The sequence below is a fragment of the Solanum dulcamara genome, chromosome 1 (assembly GCF_947179165.1).
Source record: "Solanum dulcamara chromosome 1, daSolDulc1.2, whole genome shotgun sequence".
Classification (NCBI taxonomy): domain Eukaryota; kingdom Viridiplantae; phylum Streptophyta; class Magnoliopsida; order Solanales; family Solanaceae; genus Solanum; species Solanum dulcamara.
This window is the reverse complement of record NC_077237.1, coordinates 25409519-25423703: the sequence shown is the minus strand read 5'-3', so window position 1 is coordinate 25423703 and position 14185 is coordinate 25409519. Positions and strand designations below refer to the sequence as shown.

The 14185-nt window shown below is 35.8% G+C and overlaps 1 protein-coding gene across 1 annotated transcript in view; it reads right to left on the bottom strand.

Annotated features, from left to right (window-relative positions):
- Nucleotides 1–7913: 7913 nt before the first annotated feature.
- Nucleotides 7914–14185, bottom strand: part of LOC129903278 (protein ILITYHIA) — a 40917-nt gene continuing 34645 nt past the window's right edge. The window contains exons 55-59 of the mRNA XM_055978790.1: nucleotides 11839–12033; nucleotides 11180–11359; nucleotides 10937–11069; nucleotides 10594–10672; nucleotides 7914–8413 (exon numbers count right to left, since the gene is read on the bottom strand). Coding sequence (XP_055834765.1) covers nucleotides 8371–8413; nucleotides 10594–10672; nucleotides 10937–11069; nucleotides 11180–11359; nucleotides 11839–12033 — 630 coding nt within the window. The 3' untranslated portion in view covers nucleotides 7914–8370. The remainder of the gene's footprint in view (nucleotides 8414–10593; nucleotides 10673–10936; nucleotides 11070–11179; nucleotides 11360–11838; nucleotides 12034–14185) is intronic.

Here is a 14185-nt window from a genome sequence, read left to right as displayed (position 1 = left end):
GATAACTTTTATTGTCACGATCCAAACTAGGCCCTAGGTGCGACAAGAGTGACCCCAACCAAGCCTCTTAGCATATCATTCATGAGCATACATAAGGTAAGTAAAGCAATAAGCTAAGACATAAATGCGAAAATAAGGGGTCTCAACATGAAAAGTCTCAATAAAAGAGAAACAAATCACAAACTCAAAATGAAAAGACAACATAGAGTCCATGAAATCCAATATGCCTCTATTAAATTAGATGGGGACATAAGACAAGATCCAAACTCACCCATGACAACTATTAGCATCATAAGGACAATAAGAGATAAAATTCATGTCCTCGAAGCATAAATACTCACCAACTATGAGAAAGTAAAGCTCAACTCTAGCCATGAGTGGGAGGTGCACAACTATCGCCTGACCCTACAATATGATATAATATAGGTAAAAAGTATGCGTTAGTACATGGAATGCACTAAGTATGTAAGAATAATGCATGAACAAAGGACATAATCCATATGAATCATGAGATGCTTGACCAATATCTTAAAATATGAGTAAAACCTTGAAAACTTTAAGATATCATAATCACATGGTCAATGCATCAAAACATCATCATGAGAACTTTATACCTTTTCATATATCTTGATGTGGGATAGGACCTTTAATCGACATATAAGACCATGCGAGCTATAACACGGAATTCGATGTAACTCCCACATTGAGAAGGGAAAGACTACTTTGTCAAGGTAGACTCTGTGAGAACATCACAATCATGATCTATATATGGATCCACTAGCTAGGCCATATTATCATCATAAACCTATGCGGACAACGTAGTTAGGGACTAAAGTTTGCTACTAGAATTTACTTGGGTAGCTCCTATGGCTACCGGATCAAACCCCATCTTAAAGTCCTCTCAGTGCTTAGTCATTATCCCAATGGAATTTCATAAAAATATAGTCATTAACATCATTAGGAAAGACAATAAAAGATATCAATCGTCATCATAGAAATAATCATAGGAGTAGCTCATTACCAAGATTGATTCATAAAAATCCATGAGTTGGTGAGAATGTCCTTTCACCTCTCATGATTGTGTGAGAATTACCTTTCACACTAAAATTTCTTGCTTCAAACATCATCCATAACCTTTCATGAGTCTTTCATAAACCTTGGTAGTCATTCATAAAGCTTTCATTGAAATTACTTGAAATTCATGATCATAGTTCCTTGAAAACATAATTGAAATAACATATAACACGGGTCATAAAAATTCAACTTGAAATTATGAATTATCAAATTATGCATAATTTAATCAATAATAATAAGATAGATCATAATTAAGAAGACTCAATACAAATTCATGAGGCTAGGGCTTTTAGAAGAAGAATTTATAAGAGAATTTGAGAAGAACCTTGGGACTCCATGGGTGAAAGGACCCATGGATGAATTCCCACATACCTTAGATCTTAGAAGCCCTAATTTGCACTTGACTTGGAGACTTGACCTTGATTTTTTCTTTGAATTGCTTGAGGAAGAAGAAGACTCTTGAGGAAGACTGTCTCCGCATATAGGACATGTGGGAGAAATCATCGAGGAGAGTGCTTTGTGAGTTCTAGTGCATGTTATGGATGTGGCAAGATGGGTCATCAGGTGAAAGATTGTCCTTCGATTTCTAGTAGAGGTGGAGGTGGTCGACCTCAGATTTAGATTATTGCTTCAGGTCGTCTGGCTTAATAGGGTGCTTCATTAGGTTCTGGTGGTGGTCAATGCTAGATCAGTTTTATGCTCTTCAAATTCCGCAGGATTTAGAGGATTCTGCCGATGTGGTCACTAGTATGTTACAAGTCTTTCAATTTGGTGTTTATGCTTTGTTAGATTTGGGTGCAAATCTTTATTTTGTGACTCTTTATCTTGCTATAAAATTTGAAGTCACTTCTGAAATCTTGTTAGAGCTCTCAGTTTATACTCCAGTTGGTGATTTAGTTTTAGCTAAATGGGTCTATCGAAATTTCCTAGTCTAAGCTTTTTCATAAAGTCACCTTAGTTGATCTTGTGGAGTTAGTTATGACTGATTTTCATGTTATTCTTGGTATGCATTGGCTTCATTCTTGTTATGCCTCTATTGATTGTAAAACTCGAGTGGTTAAGTTTCAGTTTTCTAATGACTCAGTCATAGAATGGAAGGGTAAGTAATTTTGTGGTTAAGGGTCAAGTCATCTCGTACCTTAAAGCTTGGAAAATAATTTCTAAATGTTGTATCTATCATCTAGTACGGGTTAGGGATACAAATTCTGAAACCCCTACTTTTGAGTCAGTTTCTATTATTAATGAGTTTCCAAAAATGTTTCTCAATGATCTTTCGGGTATTCCTTCCAAAGAAAAATAGACTTCGGTATTGATCTTCTTCCAAATACCAGCCTATCTCTATTTCTCCTTATAGGATAGCTTTGGTGGAACTTGAGTTAAAGGATCAGTTAAAGGACTTGTTGGATAAGGGTCTCATTAGATCGAGCATCTCTCCATGAGGTGCTCCAATTCTTTTTGTTCGGAAGAAAGATGGTTCTATTTGCATGTGTATTGACTACCGACAGTTAACAAGGTCACGATCAAGAATAAGTATCACATCCTAAGGATTGATGACTTGTTTGATCAACTCCAAGGTGCAAGTTATTTTTCAAAGATTAATCTTCGCTCGGATTATCATCAGCTTTGTGTGAGAGCATGTGACATTCCAAAGACGACTTTTAGAACTCGGTATGGCCTCTTAGGATTTTTGGTTATGTCTTTTGGACTAACAAATTCTCCTACAACTTTTATGGATTTGATAAACAGGGTGTTTAAGCAATACTTGAATATATTCGTCATTGTGTCATCGATGATATTTTGATCTATTCTCAGAGTGAGGATGAGCACTCCACTCATTTGAGGATTGTCTTACAAGATGTCAAGGATCGTTAATTATTTGCTAAGTTTAGCAAGTGTAAGTTTTGGCTTAGGCCAGTTGCATTCCTTGGCCATATTGTCTCCAGTGATGGTATTCAAGTTGATCCTAAGAAGACCAAGGCAGTTAAGAATTTGCCCAGACCTCTTTCTCCTTCAGATATTCGAAGTTTCTTGGGTTTAGTAGGTTATTATAAATGATTTGTGGAAGGATTTTCTTCTATTTCTTTTCCTTTGACTACGTTAACTAAAATTTTATTGGTCCGAAGCATATGAGAAGAGTTTTGAAGAGTTGAAAGATCTACTTACTTTAACTCTAGTTTTGACTTTACCAGAAGGATCCAATGGTTTTTTTATGTATTGTGATGCCTCAAAAATTAACTTATTGTGTTTTGGCGTAAAATGGTAAGGTGATATCCTATGCTTCTAGGAAACTTAAGGTGCATGAAAAGAACTATCTGACCCATGACTTGGAGTTGGCGGCGGTTGTGTTTTCCTTGAAAATATGGAGACATTATCTCTATGCTGGCCATGTTGATGTATTCACCGATCATAAGAGTTTGCAATATGTGTTCAAGAAAAAGGATTGGAACCTTCAACAAAGGAGATAGCTTGAGTTGTTGAAAGATTATGACATGAGTGTTCTTTACCACCTGAGAAAGGAAAATGTAGTTGTTGATGCTCTTAGTAAATTATCCATGAATAGTGTTACCCACATTGAGGATGAGAAGAAGGAGTTAGTTTGCATGTGCATAGACTAGCTCGGTTGGGTGTTCACTTGGTTGATTCCGGGGATGGAGGTGTTATTGTGCAAAATAGCTTGAAATCATCTCTCGTGTCGGATGTGAAGGCAAAACAAGACAATGATCCGACTTAGGTTGAGTTAAAGAAAGTGTTTTCCAAAAAAATAAATCTCATCATTAAGGTTTTCCCATGATTTAGCCACATTAAGTTAAGTGTGATTTTATACGAAATTTTTTTCATGATCTAGATGCTTTTAGCTAAGTATCTCTAATGGCTTGATTGGGTCGAGGTTCATGATATGATTTAAGGAGCTATTCTTATAATTTCCAAAGTATCTATGATGAATTTGGTAATATAAGTTTATTACCAGTTTTCCATGACTATTCTTTGATTGTGATTGATATTTTTATTGAGAGTTACTTAGTACCAAGTAAACTAGGAGCAATCAATCACCTAGATCCCATAACTATGTGCCACTGTAGGACGTCCTAAATGGATAGCCTAAGCTTAAGCTAGTGGATCCACATATAGCTCATGTAAATGGTCCTTACCTTGGCAAATGAGACAATATCTTTTCGGTGTGGGGAAGACACTAGACTCCATGATATCTCTCTCATGGTTTATGTTGGTTAACGGTATCTCTCACAAAGTTTTTATGACTTCTCTATGCTATGTTACTTGATGAATTCTTTACGAGTTTGCATTGACCATGTCCTATGATTCAAATGATGTTTGAAAGGTTTTAACTATGTTTAATTAGGTCATTGTATTATTGTGATTTACATCATGCATTGCATATTCTCCATACGCAGTACATTCTATAGTACTGAGACATACTCTTTTGCCTATATTGTGTCATAATATAGGTCACGATGCTCTTGCCCATTCCGTGGCTAGTGCAGGTTCCAATTGGTATTGCTTACTTTGGTGAATCCTTGTGATTCTAGCCACAACCACCTACGCCGGCTTCTATTTTCAAACTTCTTTCACGTTCTTATGTTTTGGGTGAGTTAGGGCAACAGAGGCTTGTCAGACTAGACTAATATGATTTCTCCTTTTTTCAGATGTTATGTTTAGATTCTCCATTATCGAGATTTTTATGTTTTGAGACTTACTTTCCGCATTTACATTTACTCATCATGTTATTCCTAAGTCGTGTTATGTTATGCTAAGAGGCTTAATTAGGTTCTCCCAGGATTCTAATCACTATGTCACGTTTAGGGTCTAGCTTGGGTCGTGAAAAAAATACTAGTAGTTAAGGAGAGAATTAACATGTATAGAATATCTAAATGTGCTAGACAATGTGAAGGATATATAAATAGAATCTGTAACTAGTTTCTTTTTAGGCTCAGGCTAGCTAGGCACCCCTCCTTAAACGTGGTTTAGCAACTAAGTGTTCTGTAGGTGTATTCATTTTGATGGTATAGTAATACTTACAGTTTATTTCCAAAAGAACATTGCAATGAAGAGAAACAATATAAATCTTGAAGTAATCTCAGTACTTACAAAAATCTTTGTCGTTCGTGCTAAAGTAATAGCTAGGTAAGTAGTAAAGTGAATTCTAACAATGTCTTCTCAATAATAACCAAAGAACCCTTTGTAACAATTCGAAACACTGAGCAACAACCCTAGAAAAGTTGTTGATATGTTCTATTTATATTGATAAAAAAAAAACCACCAATCCTAGTTGAACTCGGCCTTGACTTGTAAAACTAACTCCGCAGAATGCTTAGTCCGCTGTGCGACCTCCAACGCGAGGCTTGAGGGTCGCGCCGCTGGACCAATCGAAGGGCTTAGGCCTCGCGCCACCTGGCTCATCGTAGAGATAGGTCACTTTTCACATCCTCTAAAGTTTCACAATTAGTGTGGAGAGGGACTAACACGGGATGTTTGCCCTGCATCGCGGACTCATCTGTCAGCATTGTATTGACTTCATTTATATCTAGGACGCTTTACTTTGGGTTACTTAACTCCTTTGGGTCGATTCTCGCTATATTTTAGCTTGAAACAACTCTAATCACATATATTGGCTCACCACAGCAATTATACTTAAAATGCATGAATTTATCCTCGAAACGTAGCTAAAACATGAATAAAATATTGCGCTTGGGTGCATAAATACACCCCAAATCATTAACCTACGTCATAATATTTTAATCTACAAACTCTGAAGAGCAGGTTGGAATTTGATAAAAGAAGATTTTCATGAACTCGAGGCATTAACCTTTGTTTGATAAATTTAGATTAGATATAATTGAATCTACTTGGCATATTTGGTGGGTCTTAGTGTCAATAACTCATATAGTTGTGTAAGTATCATATGGAGATAATCTAGTTATGAACTGGGAAGAGACTGAGTAGTAATGTATGAGACTAGATGCTTATCTATAACCCAAAGTACATGTAGTGGAATGATTACCGACGAACAAAAAGTCTATTGTGAGGACACAATCTTTGTGTTTTAATCTTATAAGTTTTACAATCATATTTACTTACTATTTATTAGAATAGTTACAATTTTCACTACAACTATTACAGATTAAAAACTGGCAATAAGTTGAGCAGCCATGTCGATACGTATACTTAAGAAGTTCTCCCATATTCTTCGTGTGATTCGACCTCAATCTAGTTGAATTACTATTATTGCATACGGCCATGTACATCAAAACTCAAGGTGTATTTTGAGTGTATCATTGGTCGGTTGATTCTCCTTAGAACATTCATCCATTGTGGAGACATTGTGATAGAATCAGCCCCGTCGGCACCTCTCCCTTCTTCCAAGGGTTGGTCGGCTTCATCAGGACATGCTCCTAGCAACGATTTTGGATCCACTAGGCAATGACTCCTCAGCCAATTTCGACCTGTGCTTCCGAGGAACAAGTACCTCATCCTTGGTAATCATTTCTTCTCTGTATTATGTTTATCATTGGGTTGATTTGTTGCATCACACCTACTATTGGTATAATACTGAATTTTCTTTGTTCTGTTTCTTCTTCTGTTTCCCTGGTGACTTGACCTTATCAATTAGTCTTGGTGACAATTCCCCAACAACAGCCTCATTCCGAATATTCACACTGAGATCATCCTCATCAAGATCCACATCCTTATGACCAGTTTCATGTTTCTCCCGATGTGTTATATTCCTTTCCTCTTGTACCTGTGCTGATGCTGCTAGTACCTTATTAACTTCCTCAACTCCTACACCCATGTTTTTTGAAACCTTCCTCACTTCTTGATCCTTTTCCATTGTCAGTTCCTTCTCATCATTGTTTAACAGTAATAAATTTCCCATCTACGCAATATTACTGATTGTATTATCTCTTGCTTCACTTGTATTTCTTATGACACTATTGTCAGTAAATGATAAAACTTATTTTACCTACACTAGGAAAGTCAATTTCCTCATTGTTTAGAAATTTATTTTCTTAGAGAAGGTTTTTCAAAAATTTTGAAAAAAATTAAAAATATTTTCTTCCATACTTAACACACCCAAATAGTAAGCTCTAAGGTGATTGTATCCCACCATTATGGATGATTAGCAATATAATTGGGCTGACCATCATTTTCAAAATAAAAGCACCGGAAAGAGTAGAAAATGCTACTGGTGGTGTTAGCATCCGCTAGCTTCAACCAATGATTGGATAATGCACACAAATATTTCATCGATTATAGGTTTTATAATTTATATGACCTCAATCGAGTGATACGGTAACCAAAACAAAATGATATTAAATCAGGATTTGAAAATAAAAATTCTTGCAACATACTAGATTCAGCATTTTTACTGATATTACTCAACTGATTAAAAAAGGGAAATCCGGAATACGCCACTTGCAAACATTACAAACCGCACAAATGATTAAGATACATAAATTAAACTCAACATGTATAGTTATGACTCTTAATATAATGTTGAGGAAAATGATATCATAGCCGTTTGGCATACCACTGCAAAAATGCAATGGCTACGTACAATAATATACCAGCTTGGGAAGAAAACTCCATTGTGGAGGAAACGGGAATTGAACTTTCAAGTGAATTTAAAGTACTCAGGATGAAAAAGATAAATGCTGAGATATGAACTCATTTGAGCAAGTCAATAAGCTGCCATTTCTTCATATGTAAATTACCATCAGGAAACAGTTTTCCTGAAGTTGGTATCTGCACTCTAATGACATACACTCATCCAGCAAATAAGATGATATAACAGTAAAGTTTCATCCCAGAATCGACTTTCAGTGAAAGGAACTATTTCCACTATTGTTAATTTACTTCCCCTCTTAGTCTTGTCTCTAGTCTATACTGGTCATCAAAGTGGCATGTTTTGTAGAACAGAGGTTATCACTTATCACAGAAAGGAAAAATGAGTACTATCTTGATGTAAATAAAAACGGTGATTTCCTATATTTGGAGAAAATTTACAAAATTTATACATGAATGTGAGCTCGCTGCCTTTCCTCAAAAGGCTATTCAATCTCAATAATACAAAAGTACAAAAAGATATCGGAAGCCCAATCCACCGGGTGTCAAAATTTGGCAGATATCAAACTCATATCCTTATTTGCGTACGCATCTATATGTATGTGATGGTTACCGTAAATATTAAATCTCAAGCAGAACTTCCGCTTCTAACTTGTCTCACTGACCTTGAGGATAAGTACTTCGAAGGCAAAAAAGTGCTTTACAATCATAAGCTTGTCAGCCACTTGAGGCGTCGTTATCGCTATCTCCACTCACATCACTGCAACATGAATAAAGTTAGAACATCATGGGCCAGTTGAAGGCACAGCTGCCCAAATACAAGAAAATAAAGTTAATGCTAAAAAGCGTGCACAATATAAAGCAGCTAAGAAGATGAAAGAAAGACTAAAATGCCCCAAGGGATTTGGTTCAGTCGGAAGTGCTGTGAATGATGTTTTGGTAAGGTGTACTCCTGAGTTCGAAAAATGCTGTGGACTAAAAGCTTAATAATCAGGTGGAAAAGGGTACAGCAGCGGGACCATTACCACCGGTTTTGAACCGTGAACAGTTGACCATCGGTAATTTATTGATTATCAAAAAATGAGAAATTTCACTGTGGACTACAAGCAAGGGAAATCTATAAATTGGACTATGACGCTTGAGATATGAACCTCATACGGCTCCCAAAGAGTTGAGACTACTTGCAATACTATTCAGAGAAGAGCAGACATAAAAGCTAAGAGATATTTTCTACTGAAAAATACACTACGCAAAACCAACAAAAGACTAATCATTTTATGTTATCTGTTTAAAAAAAAAAGACTAATCATTTTGTGTCTTGTACTACGAGATGCAAGCTAAACCAAACAGTGTTTCCTCAGTCCAGGAAAAACGGATAATTAGTGATTCAAATACCGATGGAGTGATTGTGAGAGCTTCCAAGAAATCATTTTAGGAGTTCAAAAGGAATCCTAAAAGCACTTCAAAAAGGGTATCCTAGATTTACCTTTTAAAAGAACATAAATAAAGTTCTACGAATACTAACAGGCAAGCAATTCCTGCAAAGGACTTCAACAGAAAGATTTTCCAAAATCTAAGGCTATATGAAATGCTCTCATGTTATCGTGATCAATTCTTTAAAGCACTCTCTTACAGCTTAACATTTATCTTCTCTCCCACACATATTAAGAATAGAACAGAGAACTCTCCCCTCCAAAAAGACAAAAAAGGAGGGGGAAGGGGTAAAAGAACAAAAAAATGATTCCCTCAGTGAATGCCTTTTATTGTTCAGACTAAGATGCTGCTTCAATAACATAATTTGAACAGACTCATTCACCAGTTGCATGCAAATAAATCTGAACAGTGTATTTTACATATGATAACATAAGAGAGAGAGAGAGACCACCACAGTACAAACTTCATAAAAGGGGTAAATCAGTTATCAGCTCAATACTTCTTGACAATAATTTCAAAAAGGTGGTTGTCCATGTTAATTGGCAATCAACAACACCTCTAACCTAGGAGAGCAGTTGAATAGTATCCTTATGTTTTCAATTATTGCATCTTTGTTCAATAATCTGTGTATCCTCGGTCAAAGGAAGTTACAAAAGTAGAGGGAAAAGAACTAATTGAGTTACAAATATAACCAAGGGTACTCCATAATGTAGATAAACAGGTAACAAAAACTCAAGTAATGAGAGATCAAATGACATACATGGAACAAGGTACAACTAAGAGAAATGACAAAATTGGGACCCTATATTTGGGGGTAGGTTTAAAGAAGTTCCTAAAATATATTCTCGAACACTTTGATCCGTTTAAGTTGGCCAAATGTGAGCACTCTTGGTCTTCATCAAAATATTTAATAGGAACTCACATTTTGGAGGTACACTTATTGCAGTTTCTGCTATTTTTGGTCTACGTTTGGTGTCTCGCGCATTTTGTTGAGGTGATTTTTCTGGGATTTGACGGCACTTTTCCAGTGTTGCTATATAATCTTTTTCCACACTTCCCCTTAAATCTATCTGCAGAGACCATCCCACTCTTGGCTTAAGGATCAAAATTACTCGGGAGTATACTTCAGGGACTAATTTAAACCTACCCCCAAAACATAAGGACTGTTATATTGATTTTTGCGTGCAACTGAGTAAAGAATCTCTGCATAATTAATTTCTCAAATGGTACAAATTTGATAGCAGGTGTATCTTCCATAGTGATTTAAAGTAATGAGTGATGTTTGGTAATTCAATCTCATGCAGGAGACCAGAGTAAGCAGTAACAACAGAAGTGACAGAGTAGAATGATTAAAGAAGAAGCTGAAGAAAATCTGTATAGAAAGTTGTACTTGTGAATGGTATGACATTAAACCATAAAGCAACAAACAAACTTGAAATAGCATATCAGAGGCAAACAATATGCAAATAGTAAGCTGCAGATCTGGAGTAACTAAAAACACTTCACCTGTGGTCAGGGAGCTTTGCTATTCTTCTAGCATCCAATCCTGTAATAAACTTCTGTGCAGCTTGAACATTTTCTGTACCTGCAAACATCAAGAAAGGAACATTTAGGCACTTGCCATACCAAAACCAGAGGACTATAATATTGAAGAGGATTAGCAAGCACTAGAAGCAGTTTTCTAAGCATTACAACAAAATTGGCAAATACATATGTAAAAAGGATCAGCAAGTACCAGAAACAGCTTAGTAAGCACAACAAATACATATGACCAAGTACAGTATTGAAGAGATTTATACTAGAATCAGAATGTTAAGATGCAACAGGACAGAAAATACAAAGGTAATACCTTTTGCCAATTGAAAGGCGTGCAGGGCACATCTCTCTGCAGCAAGTCTCACAGGTGTATTACCATCCTTCAAACAGTCAGCCAGAACAGGGCCAAATTTTGAAACATGGATGGCAATGGCACCAGGATTGGCCTGTAAGGCAGAAAACGTCAATGTTAATTTTTAAAAAAAAATTATTGGGCCTACTGACAAGTACATCTTATGATGTATGTAGGTTATTTGACTATTTCACAAGCACGAACTTTTGAAACTGCCTTTAATGCAGATAAGGCCCGTCTTCTGACTTCACTTGAATCATCCTGCATGGCCAACACTATGGATCCCAGAGTTTCCACATTTGAAGTAGCATTTGAAGGATCACTCTGAATTTGTTGACATAGAAGCAATCCCAACGCTCTCGTTGATGTTTCACGAACAGGAAACTAACAAATAAAGCAATCACAAATAAAAATCATCAGATTTCCAAATAAATAACTTTTGCTCTTTCTAAAAAATTACACTGGCAACGCATCCAGTTTCATTGCTTGCATCTGCAATTTACACTCCAATAAGCTTTAAAAATGTTACGATAATGTAGTAAGAAAATGAAAATCTGAATCCTCTCGTGGATGTTTGATGTACAGAAAGAAATGCTTCAGATATTAAAAGGAAGACCTTTAAGTGTTTCTGTTGAACTATTTAACACTGATTTATTGAATTATTTAATGGGGGAAAAAAGCGCCAAACCATTGATTTTCAATTCAAACACCTTCCCTTCAGTAAAGGCAATACAAAGTGGAATTATTTTTGTTACCAGGATTGGATCAAACACATTATTAAGTTTCTATGGAAATCAGAATAATGCAATTTTTTCACAAAACAAATTAAAGTTATAAAGTAAAATGATATATGTCAGGTGTACCTTTTCATCATTTAAGGTGATTTTGAGGAACTTTACAATCAATGGGAATGATGAAGAAGCACAAATTATGTCAGGATTGTGCTTAAGCATTGAACAAATAGTAAGTACTGCTCCATGCCTTGAGCACCAGTTAGACGATGAAGCTGATTTTGACAGCCCATCAAGTACTTCGACAACTTGTCCATCTTCCAGATACTGTAGAATCATAAAAAGCAGGATTAATCACAAAAAGATTCAATAACACAGTTTTTTTAAATAAAGGTGACATTCTCAATAACACAGTTTTAGGTCCATGAGACTGCCTAAGAATCAAATCAATCTAATAAAAAATTTGCTCAATGATTTCTTTTGGCTATCAGGTTGTCGTATATAATTAGCTGTAAATCCAGATTTTGTTTCAAACTATCAAGAAAGACTATGAAACATTTAGGCAGAGCGAGGTTTCCCTCAGCAATCCAGAATCATGATTTCCCTCATTTATTTGTTTTTTATAATAAGGTAATTTTCCCTCACTTGTTATTCTTTTCTTATTCTGATAAGAGACATAAATTATACTACTATTGGTCTGTGACCAAAGAAGACAAACGGATCTACTAGAACTTAGCTTAGTTAAGCTGATGTTATGAAAGAAGCCCATTAATTCAGCACAATTCCAATATACAAACACAACTTTATCTGAAATATTTTCTGCTGGTCTACCTATACAGATACAACAGTCTCATCTTAATAAAGAAATCCTTTAAAACAAATCCCCCTAGAGTCCTAGACTTCAATAGTTAAATCCAAAAAGTAAAATGCGCCTAATCTTTTATCACATAGCTCAGATAATCTCAGGCACAATTCTCTTGAAAAGTGAAGAATGAAAATGGTTTTGTTTGCTCTTCCTACAACTTTTTGAGAAGGCAACGTATGATTTTGTTACTAAATGCACCAAGATAGTCCTGGTATAAAAGAAGTATTTAAAGCAACCCTACTCAGATGAAAGGAGCTGATAAAATCCACCACCTCAACAACATTCTATTACATCATAAAGTTTACACCTATCAAATGCAGCTACATGGTCAATGAGGATTCAAACAGACAATCGGAACTTGCTTGGTACTGAAAGCTTAGTTCTTATTTTACAAAGTCCACACCTACTGTAAAAGAGAACTACTAATGCAACATATCAGTCAAATATTTGTTTAGCATATTAATAGGTCACTAGTGATAAGCCTCTAATAGACCAAAGACCTCGAATCTCCACAACAATCCGTGAGCAAAAGGATAAAGGAAAAGGCATTGTATGTCAAAATCCCATACAACATTCAAAAAAGGTTCCATGTAAAAAACTTCCATATGCAGGTTGCCCAACAATCGGAAATAGTAGTGTTAGTAATAGTTACTACTTAATAGAAGCTAACAGGATTGCAAGATAACTTGCCTATCTATTTTTCAAGCTTTAAAAGAGAAGGAAATTTGAGAAAGAGAATTAGATCACCAATGGTGAAGTGATGGAATGAACACATTGTGAAGATGAGAAAGAGGATAAAGCAATATGTATTTGAGAGGGAAAGCAATATCTCCAACCAAAGTGTCTTCCGTGAAAAGAAGACATTCTTACTAAAAACCAACAGGAATGAAAGAAGGGGTACACCTGAGAGATGGCAAACCAAGTTCTCCCTCCGTCCCAATTTATGAGGCACCGTTTGACTTGGCACAAAGTTTTAAGAAAAAAAAAAGAGTTTTGAAATTTGTGGTCTAAACCAGTCGACCATTTGTGTGGGCTATAAATCATTCCATTAAGGGGAATTGTAAAGTTAAATTGTTTCCATTTACAGGAAGTTGACATTCTTCTTGGGACGAACTAAAAAGGAAAGTATGCCACATAAATTGGGAGAAAGGAGTATTTGAAAATGTGACATGTGCACCAATTTAGCATCTCTAACCATGTTCAACAGACCTTGCTTTTATGATAAAGTTAGATATGTAGCCAATAAGGGGGAAAAGCTCCCATATAGAAGAACACAGCAAAGAGCACTAACAAAAGAGCTCAACACCAGAAACTCAGACAACTCACCTGGTAAAATTTGGTCCTATTTGACCTTCATAAGCATTTTCTGACAAGAAATGATTTTGATACCAAATCACCCATACCCAAACCTCTAAAATTAGGAAAACATGAAATAAGATCCTCTTATTCACACATGAACTGTAGTCTTATTGGTGATCGCTCAATGGATGTTATGAACAAAGACATGGAGTAGACTGAATCAATCAATTAATCAATGACTCAGTCTTTACTGGTTTGGGAATGGAAACACAAACTCCTCTCTATTCTGCCCAACTCGAGCCTATTTCATTCTAA